Source organism: Hyposmocoma kahamanoa, unplaced genomic scaffold (genome assembly GCF_003589595.1).
Source record: "Hyposmocoma kahamanoa isolate Upper Pololo Valley unplaced genomic scaffold, ASM358959v1 202, whole genome shotgun sequence".
NCBI classification, from domain to species: domain Eukaryota; kingdom Metazoa; phylum Arthropoda; class Insecta; order Lepidoptera; family Cosmopterigidae; genus Hyposmocoma; species Hyposmocoma kahamanoa.
In genome coordinates, this window is record NW_020653726.1 from 7,664,640 (window position 1) to 7,689,512 (window position 24,873).

Here is a 24,873-nt window from a genome sequence, read left to right on the forward strand (position 1 = left end):
CAGAGTGCTACTAATTGATGTCTACGAAATCGCCTTTTAAATTGCCGTCACTATTGCTACGAGAACTGTGAACATTCGTCAGCGCTTCGGTTGTGTACTGATTTTATTGGGTCGTTTAGTTCATATACGACGTGATGTCAAAAAGGAGAAATGCTCCCCCTTTATCTAAAGGTATTACAAATCAATCAATTTCGGAGCCTGATCTGCCCTCCATTTCTACCAACTTGAGGATGGAGAATGCTACCGAAAATAAAGGCACTGCTAGGAAACATCTTGCCATGTTCGACTCACCGCGCAGTGAAACAAATCAACCTTTATCTACCATGTTTAATGAGTTCAGGATAGATCTTATGACTATGCTCACTGCGTGGAAGGGTCAACAGGAAGAATCGCTTGCGTCTTGGAGAGCTGAGCAGACATCCGTAATGACCGCGCTGGTGAATGATGTGGCTGAACTGAAAAGACAAGCCCAACAAAATTTAAAAACTACTACAGATGTAGAAATAGGAATGGAATATATTAACCGCAGCTACGAAGATATGAAAAACAAGATCTCACTCCTAGAAAAAGAAAGGGCTGCAAACACGGAGAGGGTGATATCTCTGGAAAAGCAACTGCATGATGTACAAACTCAATCGCGATCTGCTACAATCGAGATCCGCAATGTCCCTCTCAAATCTGAGAAAGAAACCTCTACTGACCTTGTGTCTATTGTAAAAGCCGTCGGAACAGCTGTAAATGTCGAATTAGTGCCTACAGACTTACGTGACGTCTATCGAATGCCGAATAAATACGGGTCTTCTACAACCACTACTCCCATAGTGGTCGAGTTTACATCTGTGAACACGAGATACGAGTTCCTGTCCTCGGTAAGGCGTTTTAATAAGACAAAGAATGTGCAAGACAAACTCAATACTCAAACGATTAAGATGGCGGGTAAAAAGACGCCTATTTACGTAGACGAACGTGTATCTCCAGCATTGAGGAAATTGTTGTTTGAAGCACGGAAAGCTGCAAAGGAAAACAGTTTGAATTGCTGGCACTCTAATGGAAGAATCTTCCTACGCAAGAGCCAAAATGACAAACCTATTCGGATTACTTCTGAGCAAAACCTGTCTGAGGTTCTGAAAAACATTTGACTACAACTTGATATTTCTGTTTCGTGCGTTTCTTTTTATATTTTGCTGAACTTTAATTCTTGTTACTATTTAAATCTTTTTCAATCTGTCACATACTATATTAATTACACTTACACACTACTTTTACATATTACCTTGATACCTATTTACTACACATTATTAAATCATGTTTCTTATATCCACTCATCACTTACTCATACAACATATTGCTCTGAGTGCTATTTTGCGTCCCACATATTTAAAAATAGTAGACATTACATATTGCAGACATCCGATCATGATAAAATATATTATAAAAATGCTTAATCCAAACTTAAATAATAATGTATCACTAGAAATTGAGCATTTTTCAGTATCAGATGCCCAAATGTGTGCACCCGAAAACTGCTCTAAGTTCATCACACAACATAACCAAGAACTTAACATTATCAACGTTAATATAAGGAGCATAAATAAAAACTTCGATCAATTTAATGTCATCTTAGCTATAACCAAAATAAGTTTCGATATTATTATAATGACAGAATGTTGGTTAAAGGACTCTATGCACATTCCCGCTCTGCAAGGCTACAATTCTTACCACACTATGAATAATCCTTTACAAAACGATGGAGTTGTTATGTATGTTAAAGACAGTTTGAATTGTACAGTAACAGAACCAGTTTTTTATGATGCTAACTGCCTAGTGTGTACCGTGAACAACACAGCAGTTGTGTCTGTTTATCGCTCCCCATCTTATCTCGATCTGTCTAAATTTTATACTGGCTTAGAAATTATTTTTTCCTCTTTAAAATCGTTCAATAACATTACCTTAATAGGCGATATAAACGTTGACATTAAACCATCTAGTATTAACGGTAACTACAAAGAGTATTTAACAGTCACAGCTGCTTTGGGATTACTTCCAGCACATGTATTGCCTACCAGAGCTGGAAACTGTCTTGATCACATCTTACTCAAAACCAAAGGCTATGCCAAAGTACTTGTATTGGAGTCTGTAACTACTGACCATTTACCGATAGTGCTAAGCTTAAGAACAAAACTGATGAGAAAATCGGATCAGTTGTGCACAACGACGCAATTAGATTATCATGGCATAAAAAATGAAGTTGATAGCACTGACCTCTCCCAAATTTTGAAAGAAAATGATCCTAATATTGCCACTAATAAACTAATAACTTTATTACAATCAGTGATAAATAGACATTCTAAAGTAGTTACAATTAAAAAGAAACACAAACTTATCAAACCTTGGATGACTACAGGTCTATTACGTTGTCTTCGACATCGTGATAAATTACATTTCAAATTAAGAAAAGATCCTGAAAATATCATTCTAGAGATATCATACAAACGTTACCGCAACTTTTGCAATAATCTAATTAAGAGAGTAAAAAGGGCATATGAAAAAAATTTATTTTTGGAAGCGAAAAATAACATGAAACAAACGTGGAACGCTATTAAGACTGTAGCTAATATTGGCAATAATGTGAAACCTCCTACTGACCTTCTAAATATGAGTTCTGACCCGCAAATAGCCGTTAACAAAATTAACCATTACTTCGTAAAAGTTGGAAATGACCTGGCGTCAAATATAATCCCTATTGGTGGTTCTGCACCGTCTTTTCATCTTTCTGGAGAATCCCGATTGCGGAGTAACTCACTTGCTATACTACCTGTGGACGATGACCAAGTAGAACTACTCATTAAGTCCCTCCGTTCTGACTGTGCAAACGGCTGGGACAATATACCGGCAAGAGTCCTAAAGAACTCATCTGCGGTCTTGGTCTCACCAATTGCACACATATGCAATCTTTCGATCAATTCTGGCGTTTTTCCGGCAGCACTTAAAAAAGCTGTTGTGCATCCGATCTTTAAGAGTGGGGACAGAAACAGTGTCTCAAATTATAGACCCATATCTATATTAACCTCCCTGTCAAAAATACTTGAGCGAATCTTAAATAATTGCCTTAAAGATTATCTCGAGAAATATGTCATAATTTCCAAAAACCAGTATGGATTTCGAAATGGCATTTCTACAGAAAACGCAATTGCTGACTTAACTGGTTCATTAATAGACAAAATGGATAATAAACAGAAGTGCTATGGAATATTCCTGGATCTGAGTAAAGCATTTGACACTGTCTCTGTCCCAATCCTTATTAAAAAACTGGAACAGATTGGAGTCCGTGGGAACGCCCTAAACATTTTTATTGATTATTTATCAGGACGTACACAGTGTGTAAAAATTAATTCCTTCAGTAGTGACGATGAATTGCTGAATTACGGCGTGCCCCAGGGAAGCATTTTGGGTGCAACCCTTTTCCTGGTCTACATAAATGATATGTGCATGCTAAAGCTCCAGAACTGTGAGATTTTTACATACGCAGACGATACTGCGCTTCTGGTATATGATGTGGACTGGGAAAAGGCAAAAATGAGAGCGGAATCTTCTCTGAGAGTAGTCATGGAATGGCTATCTGCTAATTTATTAACACTCAACATCAACAAGACCACCTACGTACGTTTTAATTTATCTGGGTCTGATCCTCCAGCATGCTCAAAATCTATAAAAGCACACATTTGCAATAGTATTAGCAACTGTAATTGCCTTACCCTTACAAGATCTAATTCTGTAAGATACCTAGGAGTTCAAGTGGACGAAAGATTAAATTGGAGTCACCACATTGACAAAATTTGTGGAAGGGTAAGAAAGTTGATATATGTTTTCAAAAATCTGCGACACTGTGTTAACTCTGATACGCTTCTTCTAGTGTACCGTTCCTTGTGCGAGTCTATAATATCGTATTGTATACCCATTTGGGGTGGTGCAGGTAAGTCGCACCTACTGTCCCTTGAACGGGCACAAAGAGCGGTGCTAAAGACTATTTTATTTAAGCCAAGAGACTACTCCACTGCAATGTTATACTCCAATGCACAGGTTCTCACGGTGAGGCAATTATTTATATTGAAATGTGTCTTGCATCGGCACTCAAATCTACCACTCGACCCAATCACTCTTAGCAGGCGTCGAGGTTTTCCTGTTTGCGATATCAAACGACGCCATACTGCTTTTGCTGGCGGACAATTACCTGCACTAAGTGCGAGACTTTACAATAGAATTAACAAGTCCTTAAACATATATATATTAAACAAGTATGAAGTCGGAAATAAACTTAAAAATTGGTTGCGGACGTTATCTTACGAGACGACAGAAGAGCTTTTGGTCAAAATCTCATAAATTACTTATTTTAATTTATATTATCCTATCTTGACTATCCTTTTATTGCACTCAACACCACACATACAATCACTCTCACACATATACTCCCCACAAGCTCACACACATACACACACACACACACACACACGCCCACACTATGAGCCTTAACCACACGTTTTACGGCACCACACTACATCTAGTTAATTGCAATCCAATGATTGGTTATGTTTCTTGATTATAACGGAGAATCTTCATAACACTGTTAACACAGGTCTAGAACCTACAATAGTTTTATGATGGTTTAATTATTGTTTGCTTGTAGTACAACCAATTTGTATTTTTGTTTTGTTTTTAAGAAAACAAGTGCTGCTGTACTTAATATGAATAAAGTTTTATTATTATTATTATTTTATAATTGCATTACAGTAATTTGTGGCTACCTATTGTAACCAATTGCGAACGTTATCAAGCACTGCCACATTACCCTTGGTGTATGTTTTAATAACATTGGATTATATTAGGTAAGTTAAGGAACCAAGATTTATTTGGTTAGTTTTTTAAGTGAGAATTTCATCTCGATCACACCTCATGGAAATTGATGATGATCCATGCGTGCCTAAATAAAGTCTATTTAGTCTCGCTTTCAAAAGGCCCAAGTTGTAGAGTACAGGGCAAATCTACACGCAGAGAATTTAAACATACAAAATTATAAAACCTCTGCAGAACCTCTATGATAACAATGTAACTAATATACGCTATTATCATACATACGAACTGTTAAAATATTTTAATGTTATTCTTGTTACAATTTAAGAATTTTTTAAGTCAATAACTTACTAATTATGTAGTGGAAATTAGGGATTGTGCATATGTTCCGCACGCTTTGAATACTCTTCCATTTCCACTTATGCACGTCTTTTTAGTCTGAAAATTGAACAATTAGCTGGTAATACTTGCAGAACAAAAATGTGGTTGCGGTCATTATTCTGCGTTGCGATACTTCTATCCTCTATCGTGGCCCAAAATTATGCTAACGACTCGGCCGTGAAGATTTTCCAACAGTACATCCAGATCAATACTACCAGTGGCAACGATCTTAGTGAGTAACCGACTGTACCTGAAATTGTATTTCTGTATCTAATATTTCAGTAAGTACTTACTTGACTATACTAAAATTAGGAGCTCCGTATCTAGGTATCGTAAATCAGGTGCTTGCTCAACGCGATGTCTTTAAATGTGGCAAATTCATCGTAGTTTTTATAAGGCCTAAAACGTCTACTCACGCATATATTGTAAAGAGCCTGCTAAAGCTGCTAAAGCTAAAAAGACACATATACTGTGAACACATCGTCGGCCATCTGTGTATGCGAAAATTAGGCGTGTAGGCAAAATATTATTTGCACCGACTCATGCTATCGTGTCACCTTTCGTCAATAGGACAAAAGAGTGAACCGTCTCGGTGACACACGTAGGTACCATCTGTATAGTGCAAACAACTAGTTTAAACACTTTTAACGCATTGGCACTTCTCTTACGTATTTTACGAAGTGCCTATCTAGTAGTTTAAAAAAAATTCAATGATGAGTAAATAAATAATTTAAAACTAGAAATCAGAAAAAGCATTTAATGCACCCATGACTCGTACGATGGACCTAGATTATTGAGTCCTAGTACGAAGAAGTGTTAATGGTTTTATTATCCTGTTGTAATAGAAAGAATAAGTTGTTCCAAGAGATAACATTCATCGGTACAAATAATATTTCTTCAACTATACTTCTGTACTTATCTACTTCCTATGCATCTGTATCTTTTTTTATCTGTCACAGGAATATTCACCCAAATTTTGTAGAAAACTAGATATTCGATTTGTCATAGGTAGTGTCCAGTCCAGTTTTCGTGAAAATGTGTAAAATTTGAAGTGGCGTATCCACTTCTTTCGGCCCACCGTTTTATTGAAAATTTAAAACGTTGAATCTATCCTAGGCACCAGTTTGTTTTTTTTATTAGTTCAATAACAGTCCAAGAATTTCCTTTGTTTGTTATATTACTACAAGTATAATATCATTATATTACTTAATAAATCGTATTAAATAATAAGTCGTAAATATTTACCTAGGTGAGTAGGTAGGTAATTATAGAAGTAGAGGTATCGTTTTAGTATGACTACATACATGGACTTTTTCATTTTCAAGTAGATACAGTAAGTCGTAATAATTACTTCTATTGTGATAGTTCTTCTGTCTTCTGGCCTTTCATATTCCGGGTATTTCACACATCATTATAGTTTATATTAAGATAGAATATGTCGTCTGTATAGTCATGTATGGGTTTGAATATAAAACGGTAATAAAAATATTGGAAATCACTCTGTTAAATGAAAATGAGAGTCCTTCTCACACACACCTCTGTAGCTGCTTTGACTCCCTTTTTGTAGGTCGTTCCGCATTACTTGATCAGAGTATAATAATGCGCACACTCATAGACCCACACTAGGGAAATCCTGTATCGCGGGTGCCATGGATACACACATAGATAACAACAAATTATATCCAAAGTCACGAGAGAAATAAATGTAGACCATGCAAATGTTTATTCCCGGCCCAGGAATCGAACCAGGGACCAACCGTTGTAACCGTTCGGCTACTGAGGTAGTTAAACCAATGCTTGCAATGCTCAAGACATTCTTAGCACATTATATTAAGAGTGTCTTGTCAATTTAAGCATTGGTTTAAGATTTCCTTAAGTTTAGTAATACAAGTGGATTATTAATCCACTTGTACTAATGTGTCTTAGTAAAGTTTTCCACTGTAGAAACTTTTAATATAACCAATACGTTATTGTATACGCTTTAAACGAAGCCAAATTTTAATTTATGACAGCGCCTGCAGTTAATTTCTGGCTGAAACTGGCGACGGAGCAGGGGCTATATACTAATGTGTATTGGTTTACGGACGGGTACCCCATAGTAGTGATCAAATGGCCTGGCTTGAACTCCACATTGGGCAGTATCATGCTCAACTCACACATGGATGTAGTACCTGCTGACGAAAACGTAAGGATATCAATATTAATTAATTTTTCACGTCATTAATGAGCTAATGGCTAAAGCTAAAGGCTTCCTTCCTCATTAGAAATCTGCGCGCAAAAGCCTTTTTTCACGTGTAATACCACGCCAGCGTGCAAATTTTGAAATTCGAACTTAACGATGGACTGTGGTGCACCCATTGACTTACAAATAAATGGACGACGGGTCTAATACAAAAACCACGAAAAAAATGTCCCAAGTCAACCTATTTAAATGTAGTGACATGTCAAGGAATATGAAAAAGCTAAAACGTTGAATTTAAATTGTAATGTCGTCGCAGTACTGTTTAATTTTGCCTGCTTCGCTGTCAGTCGAACAAACGAAGACTAGAGCGTGAATGACACTCTGTATACGACGCTCTGTTTAACGCCCTATAAGTTCGGACACTTTTTAGCGCGGACCCGACGTCCATATAATTGTAAGTCAATGGGTGCACCTAAGTTTTTCTTTCGATGAAAAAAATATAATGACGCATTCAACTATGACTAATTTTGTTTATTCAATTATTTTCAATTAAAATTTTTTTCGATAATTGAAATTATTTTAGTTCTTCGACAATTTCGAAGAACTAAAATAATTACAATAACATTTCATCTACCATTTTCCTCGCTATAGTGAGGTGAAAAGTTGTGTGTTCGCTCGGCAGCAAAATTGTTTTGAGTCTCACCTTGAAAGCCTCGCTACGCTCAGGATTCTATTTATGAAATTTTTTTTTTCAATAGCGTCACTAGCTAGCCTGAGCGCTTGCTCAGGTTTCAATACAAGCATTCGCGCCGAACAAAAACTTTGCAGCCTTGCGTAACAAATAACCATTATTTACTTATAATGAATCTATAATAAAACAAAACAATTTTAAGCAAAAATATACGCAGACAAAATTTTAAAAAGCATAGTTATCAAAATAAATTAATCGTTTTAAATACAATACAATCAATTACAGGATTTGTTTATTTATCATATATAGCATAATGATTATAAATGGAACTTATAAAAATACATACAATGTTTACAATTTGAAACATAAATCAGATACGTAGCTATTTTAATTATTTGAGAATCATATTAACAGATCATAATAGAGAACTTAGAGAACTTTTTACGTTTTATGTAATAAATAAAATAAAAGTACACATATATCTACTAAAACGTAAAGAATGGTGCATAAAATCATGAGCTGCTTTCTTCTGCAAATATTATTTTCACATTTAGCTATTTGTTTACATACGCAGATCGATTAAAATCTATTAACACACATTTCACCATAACACACATTTTTAAGTCTTGTTATTTATAATCTCTTGCATTTTTTTCTCAGTATTATACAATAATACCTAATATTGATAAGGTACCAGAGAACACCAATTACCTAGACTCAGACTAGGGAAATTCCTGTGCTAAGAGCAACGGAATTCGCTCCGAGGCACTACCCAAAATATCCAGACCAGAATCAATTAAAAAAAGTTAATTTTCCAATTAGGTCCTCGTGAATCGAAACCGAAGCCACCTTGTTCAGCGCTTGCAACGCATGCCATTGGGCAACCAAGGTCATCATAATGAATAATTGTTTAATATATTTTTTATGACATGAAGCGACAGGACGAACAAGTCGTGTGGCTGATGGTAAACGACACGCCTATCCATGACAGTGCAGTGCCACTCAGAGTTTTAAATCGCAAAGATCCGAGGAGCACTGCCACTGCGCACGTCATCCTGAGACATAAGTTGACGAGTCCCATGCGCCTGTAATTTCACTTAACCTTTCGCAACTGGAATTCAGTAAATGCTCATATTAGTATTTGACGGCAGAAATAGGTAAGTAGTTAAGATAAATGGTTTCAGTCGATGAAATTCGTTTAATTTTTATGCAGGATGGCTGGACGTACCCGCCTTTCTCGGGCTATCTCGATAACAACAGCGTAATTTGGGGTCGAGGTGCACAAGATATGAAATCTGTTACTATACAGTATTACGAAGCGCTAAAGAGACTGAAAGCAAGAAATATTACATTATTAAGAGACGTTTACATGACACTTATGCCAGGTAAGTGTATGCTCTTTTCATTTTATTGAATAATGATCATTAAGATTTTCTGTCCCCTGTACCGTCTAGCGCAGCCTGCGCATCAATTGGCGGGTACCTTACACCGATTGGCAAATCCTTTCACCACGATGGCAAACATATCCCACCTGTCGACTTGGTGGCTCATACGTTCCGGGCCACAATTATAGTATATGCCATCGATATGAAGATAAAGGTTCTCCAGTAATTGTTTCAGAAATTTCTATTATAAAGTATACCTAAAGGGTAATACAGGTGTTTATTTCATGTTATCTACAGGACATCATTTCAGGGCATCTACTTGAAGCAAGTTAAACTAAGATCGAGGACATGTTTGAAATGCCCAGGTAGAAAATTCAATCGTGTACAATTTCGCAGTGCGCCATTACGAAATGGCATTACAATTTATAACAGACATAACAGACCATTATTCATTACCTGCACAAAGATATTCATATTTTTCTAGCGCGTACGAATAGACTTTTGTTAAAATTATAATATTTTACAATGATAATATTTTGGATGTAATGGAAATTTGCATGTTTAAAAACACGTAAATATTTTCTATAAATTTTGCACTCCGTAATTGATACATAAAATAGATATCGTAAATAGATAATCAAAGAAATTATTTTAACCAAAACCTTTGTTATAAAGACGAGGAGACAGGTGCGGAGAACGGCATGGTACCGTTCGTGGCGAGCGAAGAGTTCAAAGCGCTGAACGTTGCGTTAGAGCTGGATGAGGGAACATCGTACGACTTGCCTGTTAGCCCAGTTTTCTACCAGGATAAAGCTGTGTGGCGTAAGTATTGTTATTAATTTGTAATAACAATTCAAGGACCAACGTCGAAGTTTTTCAACAGAAACATGTAGGAGCTTTAGCTTTTCCTACGTTTGGAAATGATACTATTGTTTCGGATCTAAATCGAGTATATTTGTTATTTTAAACAAACCAACGTTTCGATGCCTCTAATGAATACTACACTTCTCTGTTTTTTTCTACAAAATTCGTTTTTTTGTATTTTTTTTTTATTTTTTGTTTCTTTTCAAAAGTCGGGTAGCGTAATATTAGTAAATAAATATGTCTGTTTACAAAAATACCAGATAATGACTAAAAATAAAGTTGGCGTAGAGTTCATTGGAGGTATCGGTTTCAGGCCCTTTACAGGTCCCATGGTCACGCCTGACTGGAATGACATATTTTCATTTGCAAAAATAAGTATAACAATTCTTGTAATAAGTATAACTTTTTTATAAAAAAACCGACCTCAAAGTTTCCTTACCCGCTTTCGCTGTGTTCGTTACCGCGGTCTCCTTAACGATAACTGACATGCATATGGAAGTCCTCGCCAAAACGAATCAATGAGCCCAACCACAAGGTAGCTGCTGGACACTGTAGAGGAGTTCCTATCATTAACTGCCGACTACCGCATAGACTTTCCGAGTTCGATTCCCCGATACATTTATTTCTCTCGGGGGTTTGGGTGTCCATGCCACCCGCGATACAGGGTTTCCTAGTGGGGGTTATGAATGTGTGCGCGTTATCTGTCTGCCATTTCCATCACCAGATCAACCCTAGAACACCATAACATTTTATTTTCATTGGAATTACATATATGTGCTAAATTTTATTGAAATGAGTTAACAGAAAGTGGATAGTATTCAACAAACTGGATTCATCCCCTAATTTGCTATTCTTAGAAGTGGAATATTTTCTTTAAATTTGAATGGGATCACTACTCAGGTACCCTCTTTCCAATAAAAAAAGAATCATTGAAGTCGGTTCACAAATGTCGGAGTAATCGCGTAACATACACACAAAAAATACAGTCGAATTGAGAACCTCCTCCTTTTTTGAAGTCGGTTAAAAACTCGATATGTACTACTTTAAGTTTGTACAGGTCTTCAGAAAATTACTGGAAATTGAACGTACAATAGAATACAAAAATTCTTTATTGTACATTAACATCGAAACAAATACAAAACAATTTTAAAAAAAGCAGTTTTAATAGTTTGCTAGCTTGGAAGTATTAAAACAGTAGTCAGAAACAGAAGTCATAACTTTATTTTCAAATTAGTCTACTATTATTGTACATTTTTTGGTCTCTTAACTTGTAGGTAGTACAGTGCGTTTACGTAGTAGCGACGGTAGCGCCACAATCGTCGCGGTGGCGCTGTCGTGATACATTTTACTGCACTCTGATTCGCGGCTACTCAGTGGCGATATAGCCGGCGTCGTGGCGGCGCATGTTGGTATGAGCGCTGGTGCTGATGCACTACATAGTGATACAATTGGTGGTCTTATCGCTTTAAGCGATTTCTGCCAGACAACCGTTGGATGGAAGTAATTACATAATAGCCGGAAAAAGACGGCGGTGTGTTTAAGATTTTGTAATCAAATAAAAACGTACGTTTATAATTAAATTTTAGACGAAGTTCAATCTACTGTAAGGGTCGTAGCCGTGGGTTAGCTTAGCGAGAGGCACTTTTCAATGAGAAACGAGGAAAATAATCATAAATAAAACTTTACTCCGTGTATCAATTCAAAGCTTTGTCCAGAACAACCTCGATGTTCTTTTTACTACAATATGCTCTTTTATTTTTATATAATTCTAAATACAAACCTATATTTATTCGGACAGTTCTAATACAATTCATACAGCCTACTCTACACTACACACTTATCACTTTCTGGTGGAACAGTAATAAATACCTGACACCTTAGAATAATAACGCATAGAATGATAGTTTCATATCAAACGAACTGTCACAAGTGAGGCAAAAACCAAATTCATGTAGGCGTAAGCAACTTGTAACTACGCTCGTCGGCACGCACACAAATATACAAATAATGATGCCATGGAATAACATTTCTCTCAAAAGTGGGGAAATTGTATCTTGCTTAACTCATCATTAAGTTAAAGGTGCCTACAGATTTGCCCGACATTGTCGATCAGGTGCCTACAGATGTGCTCGATTTTGTCGATCGTTACTGTCGATCGACAATGTCGATCAGGTGCCTACAGATATGCTCGGTTTTGTCGATGAAAAACGAATATAGCACTTATTTGTAAATCCAAGATGGCGGACACGATTTTTCAAAATATGCTATATGGGTATCCTTTTCGAGGTATTTGGGGATGCTCATTACGAATATGGCACTCATTTCTAAATCCAAGATGGCGGACACGAGTTTTCAAATAAATGCAATATGGGTATCATTTTCGAGGTACTTGGGGGTGCTCATTACGAATATGGCACTCATTTCTAAATACAAGATGGCGGGCACGATTTTTTCAAAAAAATGCTGTATGGGTATCATTTTCGAGGTATTTGGGGATGCTCATTACGAATATGGCACTCATTTCTAAATCCAAGATGTCGGACACGAGTTTTCAAATAAATGCAATATGGGTATCATTTTCGAGGTACTTGGGGGTGCTCATTACGAATATGGCACTCATTTCTAAATCCAAGATGGCAGGCACGATTTTTTCAAAAAAATGCTATATGGGTATCATTTTCGAGGTATTTGGGGATGCTCAATGTGAGTATGGCACTATTTGTAAATCCAAGATGGCGGGCGCGATTTTTCAAATAATGGCAAGTTGGGTATCGTTTTCGAGGTATTTGGGGGTGCTCATTACGAATATTGCTTTTGTTTGAACTGTCGTGTTTGCCATCTTGGATTTAGAAATGAGTGCCACTTTGTATTGAACATTCCCAAACATCTCGAAAACGATACCCAACTTGCCATTATTCGAAAAATCGCGCCCGCCATCTTGGATTTAGAAATAAGTGCCATATTCGAAACCTAAAACCGAAAATGCCATAAGCAAACATTAAAGAAAATAAATGTTAAAATAGATTAAAGAATCGCTTAAGAATGCTCCCCTTTTAAGAAAATAAAATATTTCAATATAAAATATTTCGCTTGAGTTACGAAAAGAAAGACATATAATAAGCTATCAAAGTTGTACTGGTGGTGCCAACACTGTAGTAGAAACAAATATATACTGTAAATTTGTTGCAATATGTGCTCCAATTCAAATAAAATTAAAATAAATAATTATTCAATAAAGCATGAACGCAGAGCCGTTAAAAGTATTATAAAATAATTAAGTGTCCCAATCACTTACAGGAGTTAACGAAAACATTTAATGTTTATTCAAGTAAATATTAGTTCAAGACGCGCAAATAAATCGAAATTACAGGCACCACTAAAATTTACGTAATATAATTATTTTGAAACAGAATAGCAAAATGGGGAGAAAAAAAATTCGTTACTTTGCAACACTTTCGTATCTTGTTGCCGCGAAATTATTTTTCTGTTTTAGTGAATATTTACATAAAAATATGAGTTGAAACGCATTACTTACTTGTGGAATGCGATGTTAGTGTCTATTTTATGTTTGTCTGTTGTATTTTTACACCAATTTACCGCACATTTCGTCATTTTTAGCAAAAGTTTTGGAGCTGTTCGCGGTGCAATATGACCTTGAGCACTAACAGCCCGCGCGCTCCTGGGAGCGCGTTTGGAAGCCTCTAACTTGCCTCACTTAGCGTGTGCGGGCTAGGTTTCTATGCGTTATTATTCTAAGCCTGACACTTGTAAATAAAATTGACGCATGTTACAGATAAATTATTATTACAGAAATCCGTGTGGACTGCCACGGCGTTGCTACGCATGGGTCTTCATTTGCGGTCTTAAACACCACAGCGATTGGAAAAGTATGTTCTAGACAACGATATCTATGTACTAGTCGTTGGTTCTATATGATATGTATGGACGTTCATTCTCTGTGCGATCTACTATTTACCATAATATCACTATAATGCACTACTTTTTCTGCTACACAGGCAGCTAAGGAAAGGTGCCCACCTTTCCTTAGTACGTTTTATTTTGGTGAGCTTCATAATTTAAAAAACACTACAAAAGTCTCTGTGGATATTTGTTTGCGATGTTTTAGGGGCGCACTTAGAGATTTTTCCAAAAAACAGAAAAGTTGAATAACTTTTGAACCATAAATTTCCGGACCACAATGTAGTAGTCAAATCGCTTGGAAATAGTCAAACCTACCGCCTCCTTTCATTATGACTGTCACTTCCGGGCCACTCTGTATATGTTAGTATTCATCGTAATCGTCGAACTAGCCAGGCGGGCTAACGATTCTTACAAAGCCTTATAAGCTCGAGAGAATGATGCACGACCTTTATTTTTAAGGGAGAATAATACTTTGGCATAGTTCGGGAAAGTGACTCTGTGTCAGACTCAGAACAGTTATGGCCGTTAATATATATAATGTCCTACCTTCCACACAAATCTGTTGCCATTATAACGCTAAATGTATTATGGATTTTTTGCGAATAATTTGTTTCTCCAAGAGTAAGTTTGAAAGGAAAATTTAAAATAAGCTATTTATTAATTTACTGTGTGTATTTTTAAATGTGTTACATAATAATTATTTTAAACTTTAATGCAGTGTTCTAACGTAATAAACACCTTCTTGGCGTTACGAGATCAGGAGTATGAGAAATCTTTAGGAGCTGACATCACCAACTCTGGAAGCTATACGTCCATCAACCTTAACAAAATAAACGTAAGTTAGCATTCACTATATTCCTTTTATAGCTATAGTCGAAGTGTTTTTGACGTTGTCATATGATACAAAAATAATCATAAAAATGGGTATGTTACGGTTTTTTTTGTAATACCAAGTGACGGGACGAACGTTAAGAAGACTAATAATTAAAAACTAATTTTAAGTCGTTTATTTTCCGAATTTTGAAGAAAACTACACAACGGATATACAAACAAATCCCATCATTTTCATTGAATATTTTTCCGGCATATTTAACTGAACTAAAAAAAAAATTTTTTTTGTTACCTATAGCTTGCTAGTTAACTTTTTATCATTAGCCAAATACATCGAGTACACACTCGATGGCCAAATTATATTAAAATGTAGAAATATTGCTTTCTGGAAGCAATATAATTGTACATAGACTGATGGCTGTTGTCGCTTGGTTTTAGACTAAATATTCCTTCTTTCTTTGTTCATTATTTCTTCTTTAATATATTCGTCCGTTTGTCAATACTATGGAGTATTGACAAACGGACGCAGTAGTTATTAATTCATGATGATAAATTATTTCGTGAGAATAAGAGGATAAGGCTTGAAGTAGGTGATAATTCAGCTAATGATATTTCAGCTATGCATCGTTAGGATAAGTTCCGATAAGTCGAACACGTTAACTACTTGGTACTTGGTGTAACGGGCTGGTGTCCGCAACTCGACGTCAAGGCGCCTATTTTGCGTGTGGAACACGTTAACTAATTTTAACTGTTTTTAAAAGAGAATTTTGTGCTCTATCTTTTTAAAAGGTTTCATTTGTCACTTAGCTGCATATAAGTTAGTAGACAGCACAATAGCTGTATATAAACAAGAAGTCAACTTGAGGAAGTTTGTAGACTACCAGTAAGTCAGTGCACTGTGCAAAGCTGCCGTCCACTAGTTAAAATGCTACTAAGTGACAAGTTGTCAAATATAAAGATAGACTCATTGACCTACTGATAGACTATTTAAAAACTGTTGAAGTGAATGTGTCCGACATATCGGATGATAATGACGCAAAGCTAAAATATCATTAAATAGTTTCAATATTCTAAAACTGGGTTAATTCTTTTTTGATATCTCCCAAAAATATATTTGGTTACATAGCCGCGATTTAGATTGCGGACGGCACAAAGAAGGTGCAACGGACCTGATTGTCGCCCATACGTATTCGCTGATACTCCAAAACTTGAGATACAATATCGAAGAAACAGACGGATTTTTACTCAGGAAAATCGTTCAGCGATTAATGAATTAAAATGTTGTTCAGCGATGAATACGGAATTCTTTAAACGATATTGATCTACGTATCATATTTCATTGTGGTTCAGGAATAATTGCCGCTACTGGCGTCACTAGTATTGGCCGACATGCTGAGCGTGGAACGTGTTTGGTAGACGTGAAAGGACGAGAAAGCATGTCATTTCGAGGAGGCTCCTTTCGTGCACCCCAATGAAATTGATGGTATGCGAAGTTTGTACAGACGTGAAGAGGAGATATAATATTAGTTTAACTTTAAAATTATGATGCAAGATCAATGATAGTGTAGGGATATGGTGGGTGAAAGGAAGTTCACTGCGAATCACTGTATAAGAGAAATTTTAGAAGATCATGTGGTAGGTGCTTTTTGCCCTCTTCATCGGCGACGATTCCGTTTTAATGCAGGATAATAGCTCCGCCACATACTGCTCGTTCAGCTCGAGGTGAAATGGTGACCAATAATGAAATGGTGATCAATACCACAGAGCATTTTTGAACTTATCTATAAACACGCTTACATCAGAGTAAACCGTTGGGCCACCGAGGTTCGTCCGTCATCGTTACTGAGCGCTAAGACGTTACTGAGGCTTTTGTTCTTTTTTATAGTTATGTGGTTGTTTATTAATTTAGTATATAATATTAATAAATCGCGTCTTTGGTGTAATAGGGCCACATCTGCAAAATATAAATTTTTCAGGTCAGAGACTTAACGATTGTGCGAACGAAATTAGTCGGTAACTTTTTATGTTTAAATAGAAGTGTTATAAAATTTCACATTATGTATGTAATTTGTTACATATAGGTGCCTAGTTCGCGTAATTGTTAAGACTTCGTATGATAAAAGCGCTTTTAACGCATGCCATGTGTCATGTGGGGTACGAAATAATAAAGTATTAGAAACTACTACTAGATTGATGGAAAGCACAAAACTTTTCTTCGTGTAAGCCATGTTTGAAGAACTTAAACTCCTAACACAGGTTTTACGTAGTTGAGAGATTGGAAACTCGTATTTTAATTATAGGTAATTGGGTTGCAATCTTGAAACGTTTCGTAACTAATGTTTTTGTATGTAATATATATTTTTTTATAAATAATTAAGTGTCTGCCTTATTTATACAATAAAGTAACAGCGATGGTGGCACATATCTTCTTGTCGAAGCATTTTTATGTAATATTTTAAAATTGTTAACACAATTATGCTTATTTTTCAGGGTGGCACCGCCAACAACATAGTTCCTCAAATTATTTCTCTGGTCTTCGATGTCAGATTGGCTACCACTGTCAACGAAACACTATTTGAAGCTCAGGTATGTTTTATTTCATTGTTACTAATTATTCTTTAAAGATGAAAAACTTTAAAATTGCGTACTACGTTCTAGAATTATATATATATTATATATAAAATTATGGTCACTTTGAATTGAAGTAAGATTTTTTTTGATAGTTTTTTTAAAATAAAATTTATATATGAAATTTTAATAAGTATGATTCAAAATCTTATTTTGGTTAATTTTGCATTAACTTTGAAATCAATCATGGAAACTGCTATACAATTCGTCCATTGTTTATTGTACGAGCTCCAACGTAGCACAATTACAGAGCGAACAACTCGAAACATTAACGCTAATTACCCAATTATAACGAGTAGAAACAACTAATCTGCTGTGCCTTTCTATTTGCCCGATTCTGCAGTAAAAATATTAACTTGGCAATTGAAATTCGACGACCAGAGCTAGTGCAGGCGACACCGCGAACGACGCTAAGCTAACTTACTCACGTAGCCGGGACATCCACTCATCTTCCGTTCACACCGCGAACTAGGCTAACCGAGCTAACTTTACTAACCCAAAGATTCCTCTAAGCAATGTAAAATATGTCACCCTTCTGCCGCCTTTCACCCTTCTACGTGTCCATAGTGTAGCACGTCACTACTTACTGTGTATTTTCTTAGCTTAATTTTGCATGCAACCACGTGAGCTAAGCTACGGTACTTTTTTTTGAAAAACTTTTTTATAATTTTGCTTATCCGTTGTCGCTGTGTTCGTTACTTAGCAATAAAACACTGTGCATGTCGTCGTCAAAATGAATCATATGAGCTCAAACACAAGGTAGCTGCTCTACACTGTTGAGGAGTTTCTCGCATCTCGATTCCTCCAATGAACGCTACGTTAACTTAATTTATCTGTTTTTATTTTGTTTCTTGTTTCTTTTTTTCACAAAATTATTTTTTTTGTTCTTTTTTCGAATTATGTTTTTTGTTTCTTTATTTTTTTTTTACTAAAGTCGAGGAGCGTAATGTTAGTAAATAAATATGGCTGTTTACAAAAATAACAGAAAATGACCAAAAAATTAAGTTGACGTAGTGTTCATTGGAGGTATTCATCTGTCTGCTATAACATTTCTTTTATTGGAATTACATCTGAGCCTAGGTTTATTGAAATGGTTAATGGAAAGTGGCTGAAATTCAGTCGCATTCAACCACTAATCTGTGCTATATGCCAGGGTGACGTTTAGTGAAGAAAATACTTTGCGCACTTATTTTTTTTATTAAAAATAATACTTTCACAGATTTCTCACGGCTAGCGGACAGGACAAAGATCTGTAACAAACGCATATAAAAGTTCTGCCGATTCGATCTGTAGCTCCGTTGGTAGAGCGGTCGCCCTGGTATGATACAGACGCAGGTTCGAGCCCTGTCAGATCGAATCGATCTATATATTTTTTAATTATAATGAACTAGTGAAGTAATTTCATAACAAATAAAAGAATTAGTCCATACTAATAGTAAAACATCATATTCATTAAAATCAATATCAAAATAATACGTCAAGTTTAAGAGCAAAACTCTTCCATATCGATTGACTCACAATAATTTTTGAAAATGGTGTACTTCTTAACACCTTGTATAGAAGAAGAAATTGCATTTATAATGTTAGATAGTTGACTACCTGATGGTTACGATGTTGAATTGCCACGCAAGATGTCCAGGATTCGATTCCCGTGCCGGGAGAAATATTTGTATGGCCTACATTTATTTCTCTCGTCACTTTGGGTGTAATTTGTGGTTGTCTATGTGTGTGTCCATGCCATCCGCGACCCAGGGTTTCCCTAGTGCGGGGCTATGCTGTGTGCGCGTTATTATTATGATTATTAACGTTTATTTGTTTCCTTTAGCTAAGGGAGTGGATACGACAAGCCGGTGACAACATAACATTGACTTTTCTGCAAAAGGACTCACAGTCGCCGGCCACTATTGTTGGAGCTGCGAATCCATACTGGACTGCTTTCTCCAAAGCCGCTTCTACGAAGTAAGTACAACCAAAACATAATCAAAAAGATATTTTATTGCTATACTCTCGGAAATTAGTTGCATGGAAAATAATCAGTAATAATCGCCGATAAAAACAACTTTGTTTTTAATAGTGTTGACAATTGTTTTCTCTGTCGTTATACTTTACAGTCATGGTTATCTTATAGATATATAGTTTTATTTTTTTTTATATAATAATATAATCTCAGTACAGAGTACTAAAAAACCGTCCTCAAAAGTCATTCATCCCCTTGTTTTGCTACCCTTAGCGGTGGAATACTTTCTGGAAATTTAAATAGGACCACTACTCAGGTGGGAACCTTTCCAATAAAAAAAGAATAATCAAATCAGTTCACAAATCAATGAGTTATCGCGTAACAAACATACAAAAAAACATACAGTCGAATTGAGAACCTCCTCCTTTTTGAAGTCGGCTAAAAAAATAAGTACCATTTTACCTCCTTCTCAACTGATGGAAAGTGATAACGAAGTCGACGATGGAGCATGCACACCCAAATAATGCCTACTCATTCCTGCCTTGACAGGGCCCAAGTTATAACGTTCAGGGAATAAGTTTGCAGGCAGGAAATTCCACTCGTTAGCCGTTCGCCATATAAATATGGGAGTGAAAAGCTTCGTCCTTGGAATGTCCGCAACATAGAGGTGGCACCCCAGCCTACGTCTAGTCCCCCGATGATAGAAAGGCTAAGACGGAATTAAATCATGCAATTGCTCATGTTCATGTTTCATCGCGTAGTCTCCGTAATATATCCTGCAGAATACTGATAAGCAGGCGACGTTACGTCGATGTCTAAGGCTCTGCAGCTTCGCCTCTTCTAAATCCGAGCCACCTATAAGCCGCTTAGCGCGCTTTTCTACGGGTTGAGTTTTAATTTTTAGATTATTTATTAAACAACAACCAAAATTTATTTAAAAAACAATTAAATTATATTTCTCTATTGAATTATGAGTAACAAGGTATATTGATTATGGTATTATATAAACCTCGACGTGATATACCATATAAATCGACTCCAACGTAATCTAACGTAATTTTCTTAAATCTGTTCCTTTGTTTATGTACGTTATACTCAGCAGTGTAATAAAGCATAAAAAAAATAATGGGAATATACCCCTGGAATCGCAGCTTTAGCAGAATTATGCTCATTTTAGTCCTTTCGATATATTAAAACGTACGTACGTACGTAAAACGTTTCCCTTTAAAGTTGTGAATTTATGCTTACGCTTCTTTACGTGAAAGATATCAATATACATTTGCTCATCTCATATAATATTCTCGTTTTTTATCCAGGGGTTTCATCGTACTGCCTACCATACCTCCCGGCTCAACTGATGCTCGTTTCATGCGCTCAGCTGGTTTCCCAGCCTTTGGCTTCTCTCCTATGCCAAACACGGAACTACTTCTTCACGCCGTCAATGAAAGACTTAGTGTAAAAACTTTTCTAGCAGGAATAGAAGTTTACGAACAAATTATATACAACCTCGCTAATTTACCTGGCGAAGAAACCTCTGTAGATCCTAGCGTTTATTTATACTATACCTCGCAGTGACAAAGTTTGCTAATGCAGCTCTTAACTAATTGTACAGTCCGAACACTTAAAAATATGTATATATTTATGATAATTTCGATCTACGACAATTATTAACATTGTTATTATACGAACTAGCCTCTTTATCATAAATAAAATAATCGACATTTTTTGACGAAATTGAGTTATTAACATATCTGAAATAAGCAAAATGATGTCTACAACGCCTCCAATCGGTTTTTATATATCTTATTTTGTTTCAGTTTTATTATTAAGCAAAATTAGCGTAATTGATTTTTTTTTCAAATAAAAAAATTACGGTACCGATATTTAGTTGTAGTAGAGCTCCTAGTGAAAGAGTTCGTCCAGGGAAGTACTGCCACCTTATCTATTTTTGCCGCCAAGCAGTAATGTCAGCATTACTGTGTTCCGGTTTTGAAGGGTAAGGATGCTGGTGAAATTACAGGCACATGAGACTTGTTAACTAATATCTCAGGGTGACGGGCGCAATGGCAGTGCCCTTCAGATCTTTGCTATGAGTGCCACTGCAACTGTTACGGATAGGCGTGTAGCTTACCATCAGGCGCACGACTTGTTCGTCCCGTCACTTGATATTATAAAAAAATCTCGAAAATTACCAAAATGTAAATGCGTTAGTTATGACAAGGAGGGCAGTATAGTATTACTAACTATAATAAGTTATTCGATAGCGTAACTAGTAAGTACTTGCAACGTTGTAAGCTGTGTTATTTTAATATTTATATTGTTCAAACCTAAATAAATTATTTCAATAAAGCCAATTGTTTAATTGTAAAACTTTTTATTTTTATTTGACGATGTAATTATTATTGCTGCCGCAAAGACTTTCAACAGGGTACCATAAAAAGTCGTATAAAATGATAAAAAAATATAGTGTCATATTAAATTTAATCTGCCAATTGAACTGATTAACATTAAGTCAATGATATCATTCCAGCTATACACACATACACAACCACAAATTACACCCAAACTCACCAATGGTAACATGACAAAGAACATACTAACTTTAAATTTCTGACTTGCCGAGATGAAAGATTCATACTGAGAATGTTTCCTTACCAAATCGTTCAAACCATTTTTATTTCATAGGCAAGCAAATCACACTTGAAATCGTTATATTAATTAAACTCTATTGCTCATTCGTAAGGCAGTATCCCCTGAGAAGGATGAGCAAGAAATTTCTTTTAAATATACATTTGAATACATAACATTTACAATATTTATTTCCAACATCAAATACAATATTTATTTCAAAGATTGAGACTACCTACAAGAGCTAAACGGGTCACTAACACGGATCCTTGTCATCCAAGAACGCAGAAGCTGTTTAATAACCTTTAGTATAGAGTATTTGTTTCACTATAGTTTTAAATCTCGTAAATGGCAAATTTTGAATATCAATCGGAATCTTATTATAGAAGCTTATACGCATAACCCCTTAATTGCATTTGTGGCTTTGTGAAGACGACAGTCAAGAATAGTTAGTTTATTTTTAATTCTCGTGTTTACGTTATATCTGTCACTTTTTTTAATAAAGAAAAAATAATAATGATAACAACGCACACACTCAACATAGCCCCGCACTAGGCTAACCCTGTGTCGCGGGTGCCATGGACACACACATAGACAACCACAAACTACACCCAAACTCACGAGAGAAATGAATGTAGGCCATACAAATATTTTTTCCCGGCCCGGGAATCGAACCTCTGCGTGGCAGTCCGACATGGTAACTGGTCGGCCACGGAGGCAGTTAACTATTAAAAAATCTATTCTTAACCCTTAACTATAGTCGTGGGTCCAATGGGCGCAAGTTCGTTCTTTAAACTCGCGCCGAAATCGCTGTCGGCGACGCAGCTCTTCCTACTCCTCAGTACCAGTGAGATGGACGTGTTTTGGTCGCTGCTCCAAACGTGAGTAATGGTTTACATGTGGGTCCAATGGACCCACGACTATAGATGCGTAAGTTTTTTGTGTGACTAATTTTATCCATTTTTGTTTTTTATTTCAGTTTCTAGTCATGACGAATCGAAAAAGTATCTTAGTAATTCAAGAAGACATTTGAGCAATGGTTGAACACTGGCTTAGACAGCGACGAGGAAGAAATCGGCGAAAATGCTATTTCTGCACGGAATGCTATAAGTTCAAATTCTGACTAACAGTTTTCAGATAATGACGAGGATTTTGTCAGAATTAGTGATCATGAAATGTTCTGAAATATCTGATAGCGAAAATTTAATGAAAATAAAGTTGTAATGATCTTTATGTGAATCTTACATGATCTGCCTATTTACATGACATTTACATGAAAAAAAAAATTATATATATATCATACTCTCCATTTTATCATTCCAAAATGTATTGTGTCCATTGGACCCACTACTATAGAAGTGTTAGTTTTTTCCACGACTATAGTTAAGGGTTAACATAAATAACATTTTCTTAAATGTACTGTGACGCTAGTGTAAGAAAGTTAATCTCTTTAAACTTATCTCTCAAAGGCACTCAGAGGTCCCGGATCGCGAAGTAAATAGACTAGACCGGAGAAACCGGATCGCGAAGTAAATAGATATTTAGTTGGGTATGATTTGAAATTTCAATTTTTTCAGAAGGTGATGAAGATTTTCGGGTACCTAAAATTAAAATTTCGATTCTTTGTATGAAGGAAACTATTTAAAAACCAGTAGTTCATAAGTAAATAATCGTTATTAAATAACCCTTTAAGAAAATACACAATATCTACGAATTTGCTGTAGAAACGTAAAATTTCACGTAAATGAAGTTATGGGGAAGTCCTCTGGAATAGGGTGGTAATGAAATTTTGGTATGTTTTTGTTAGAGGTTTTTTTTATCACAGCAAATTTTTTAAAAGTGCCAATTTGCCTTTCTAGAAGTGGTACCTTTTTCAATGAAACAGTTTTTCAAAAGTTTGAATTTCATACGATTTTAGGGCCTGGAAAGATGATTTGCTCGAAACGACGATACGACCCTTTGTACCGGGTTCGATTCCCTAGTTTTATTTTCCCTATGAGGGTAGAGAATCAATCAAAGGGATCCGAAAATTTAAAATAATTATAATAAAAAAAAATTAATTAACAATTTAGATTAAAAAAATAGGTACATATATTTGTCACGGGTCGTGGTAACGTGGCTTAAGACTTTAGGTTTTCCGCTTCCGAGTATGGTACTCCCCTGTATATAGAAGAAGGGCCACAGGACATTGCTTCGTCCTAGTCCGGACGTAGTCAAGCTCCAGGTGTATAAACCCGAAGGCAAAAGTAACTTTCCAACACGAAAGTAGTTTTCAAACCCGAAGGTAGTTTAATCCGAAGGTAACTTTTTAACCCGAAGGTGCCTTCTGTAGCAGACAACCAACTGGTAGTAATAGTCCTTTTGCCTCCGTTCTGAAAGCCCACCGACGGCAATAGAGAATTAGGGAAGCACCTATGTAGTAGCAATTGCCGGTGGCGCGACCAGAACGGAGTTCAAAATCAAATGTTGGGGGCCCGATTGGGGAGCCGGTTCCCAACCGGCTCCCCAATCGGGCCGGTTGGCGGGCCGGTTGGCGGGCCGGTTGGCGGGCCGGTTG

At 36.1% G+C, this 24,873-nt stretch overlaps 1 protein-coding gene across 1 annotated transcript; it reads left to right on the plus strand.

Moving 5' to 3' along the window:
• Positions 1-4,801: 4,801 nt before the first annotated feature.
• LOC113226831 (aminoacylase-1B-like) lies at positions 4,802-21,592 on the plus strand. Its single transcript, XM_026459602.1, has 10 exons — positions 4,802-4,883; positions 5,322-5,461; positions 7,242-7,414; positions 9,316-9,487; positions 10,163-10,309; positions 14,162-14,238; positions 14,991-15,107; positions 17,594-17,689; positions 19,557-19,690; positions 21,005-21,592. Exons 2-10 carry the CDS (start codon positions 5,329-5,331, stop codon positions 21,261-21,263), a joined length of 1,308 nt encoding a protein of 435 aa, XP_026315387.1. The 5' UTR covers positions 4,802-4,883; positions 5,322-5,328; the 3' UTR covers positions 21,264-21,592.
• Positions 21,593-24,873: the final 3,281 nt, after the last annotated feature.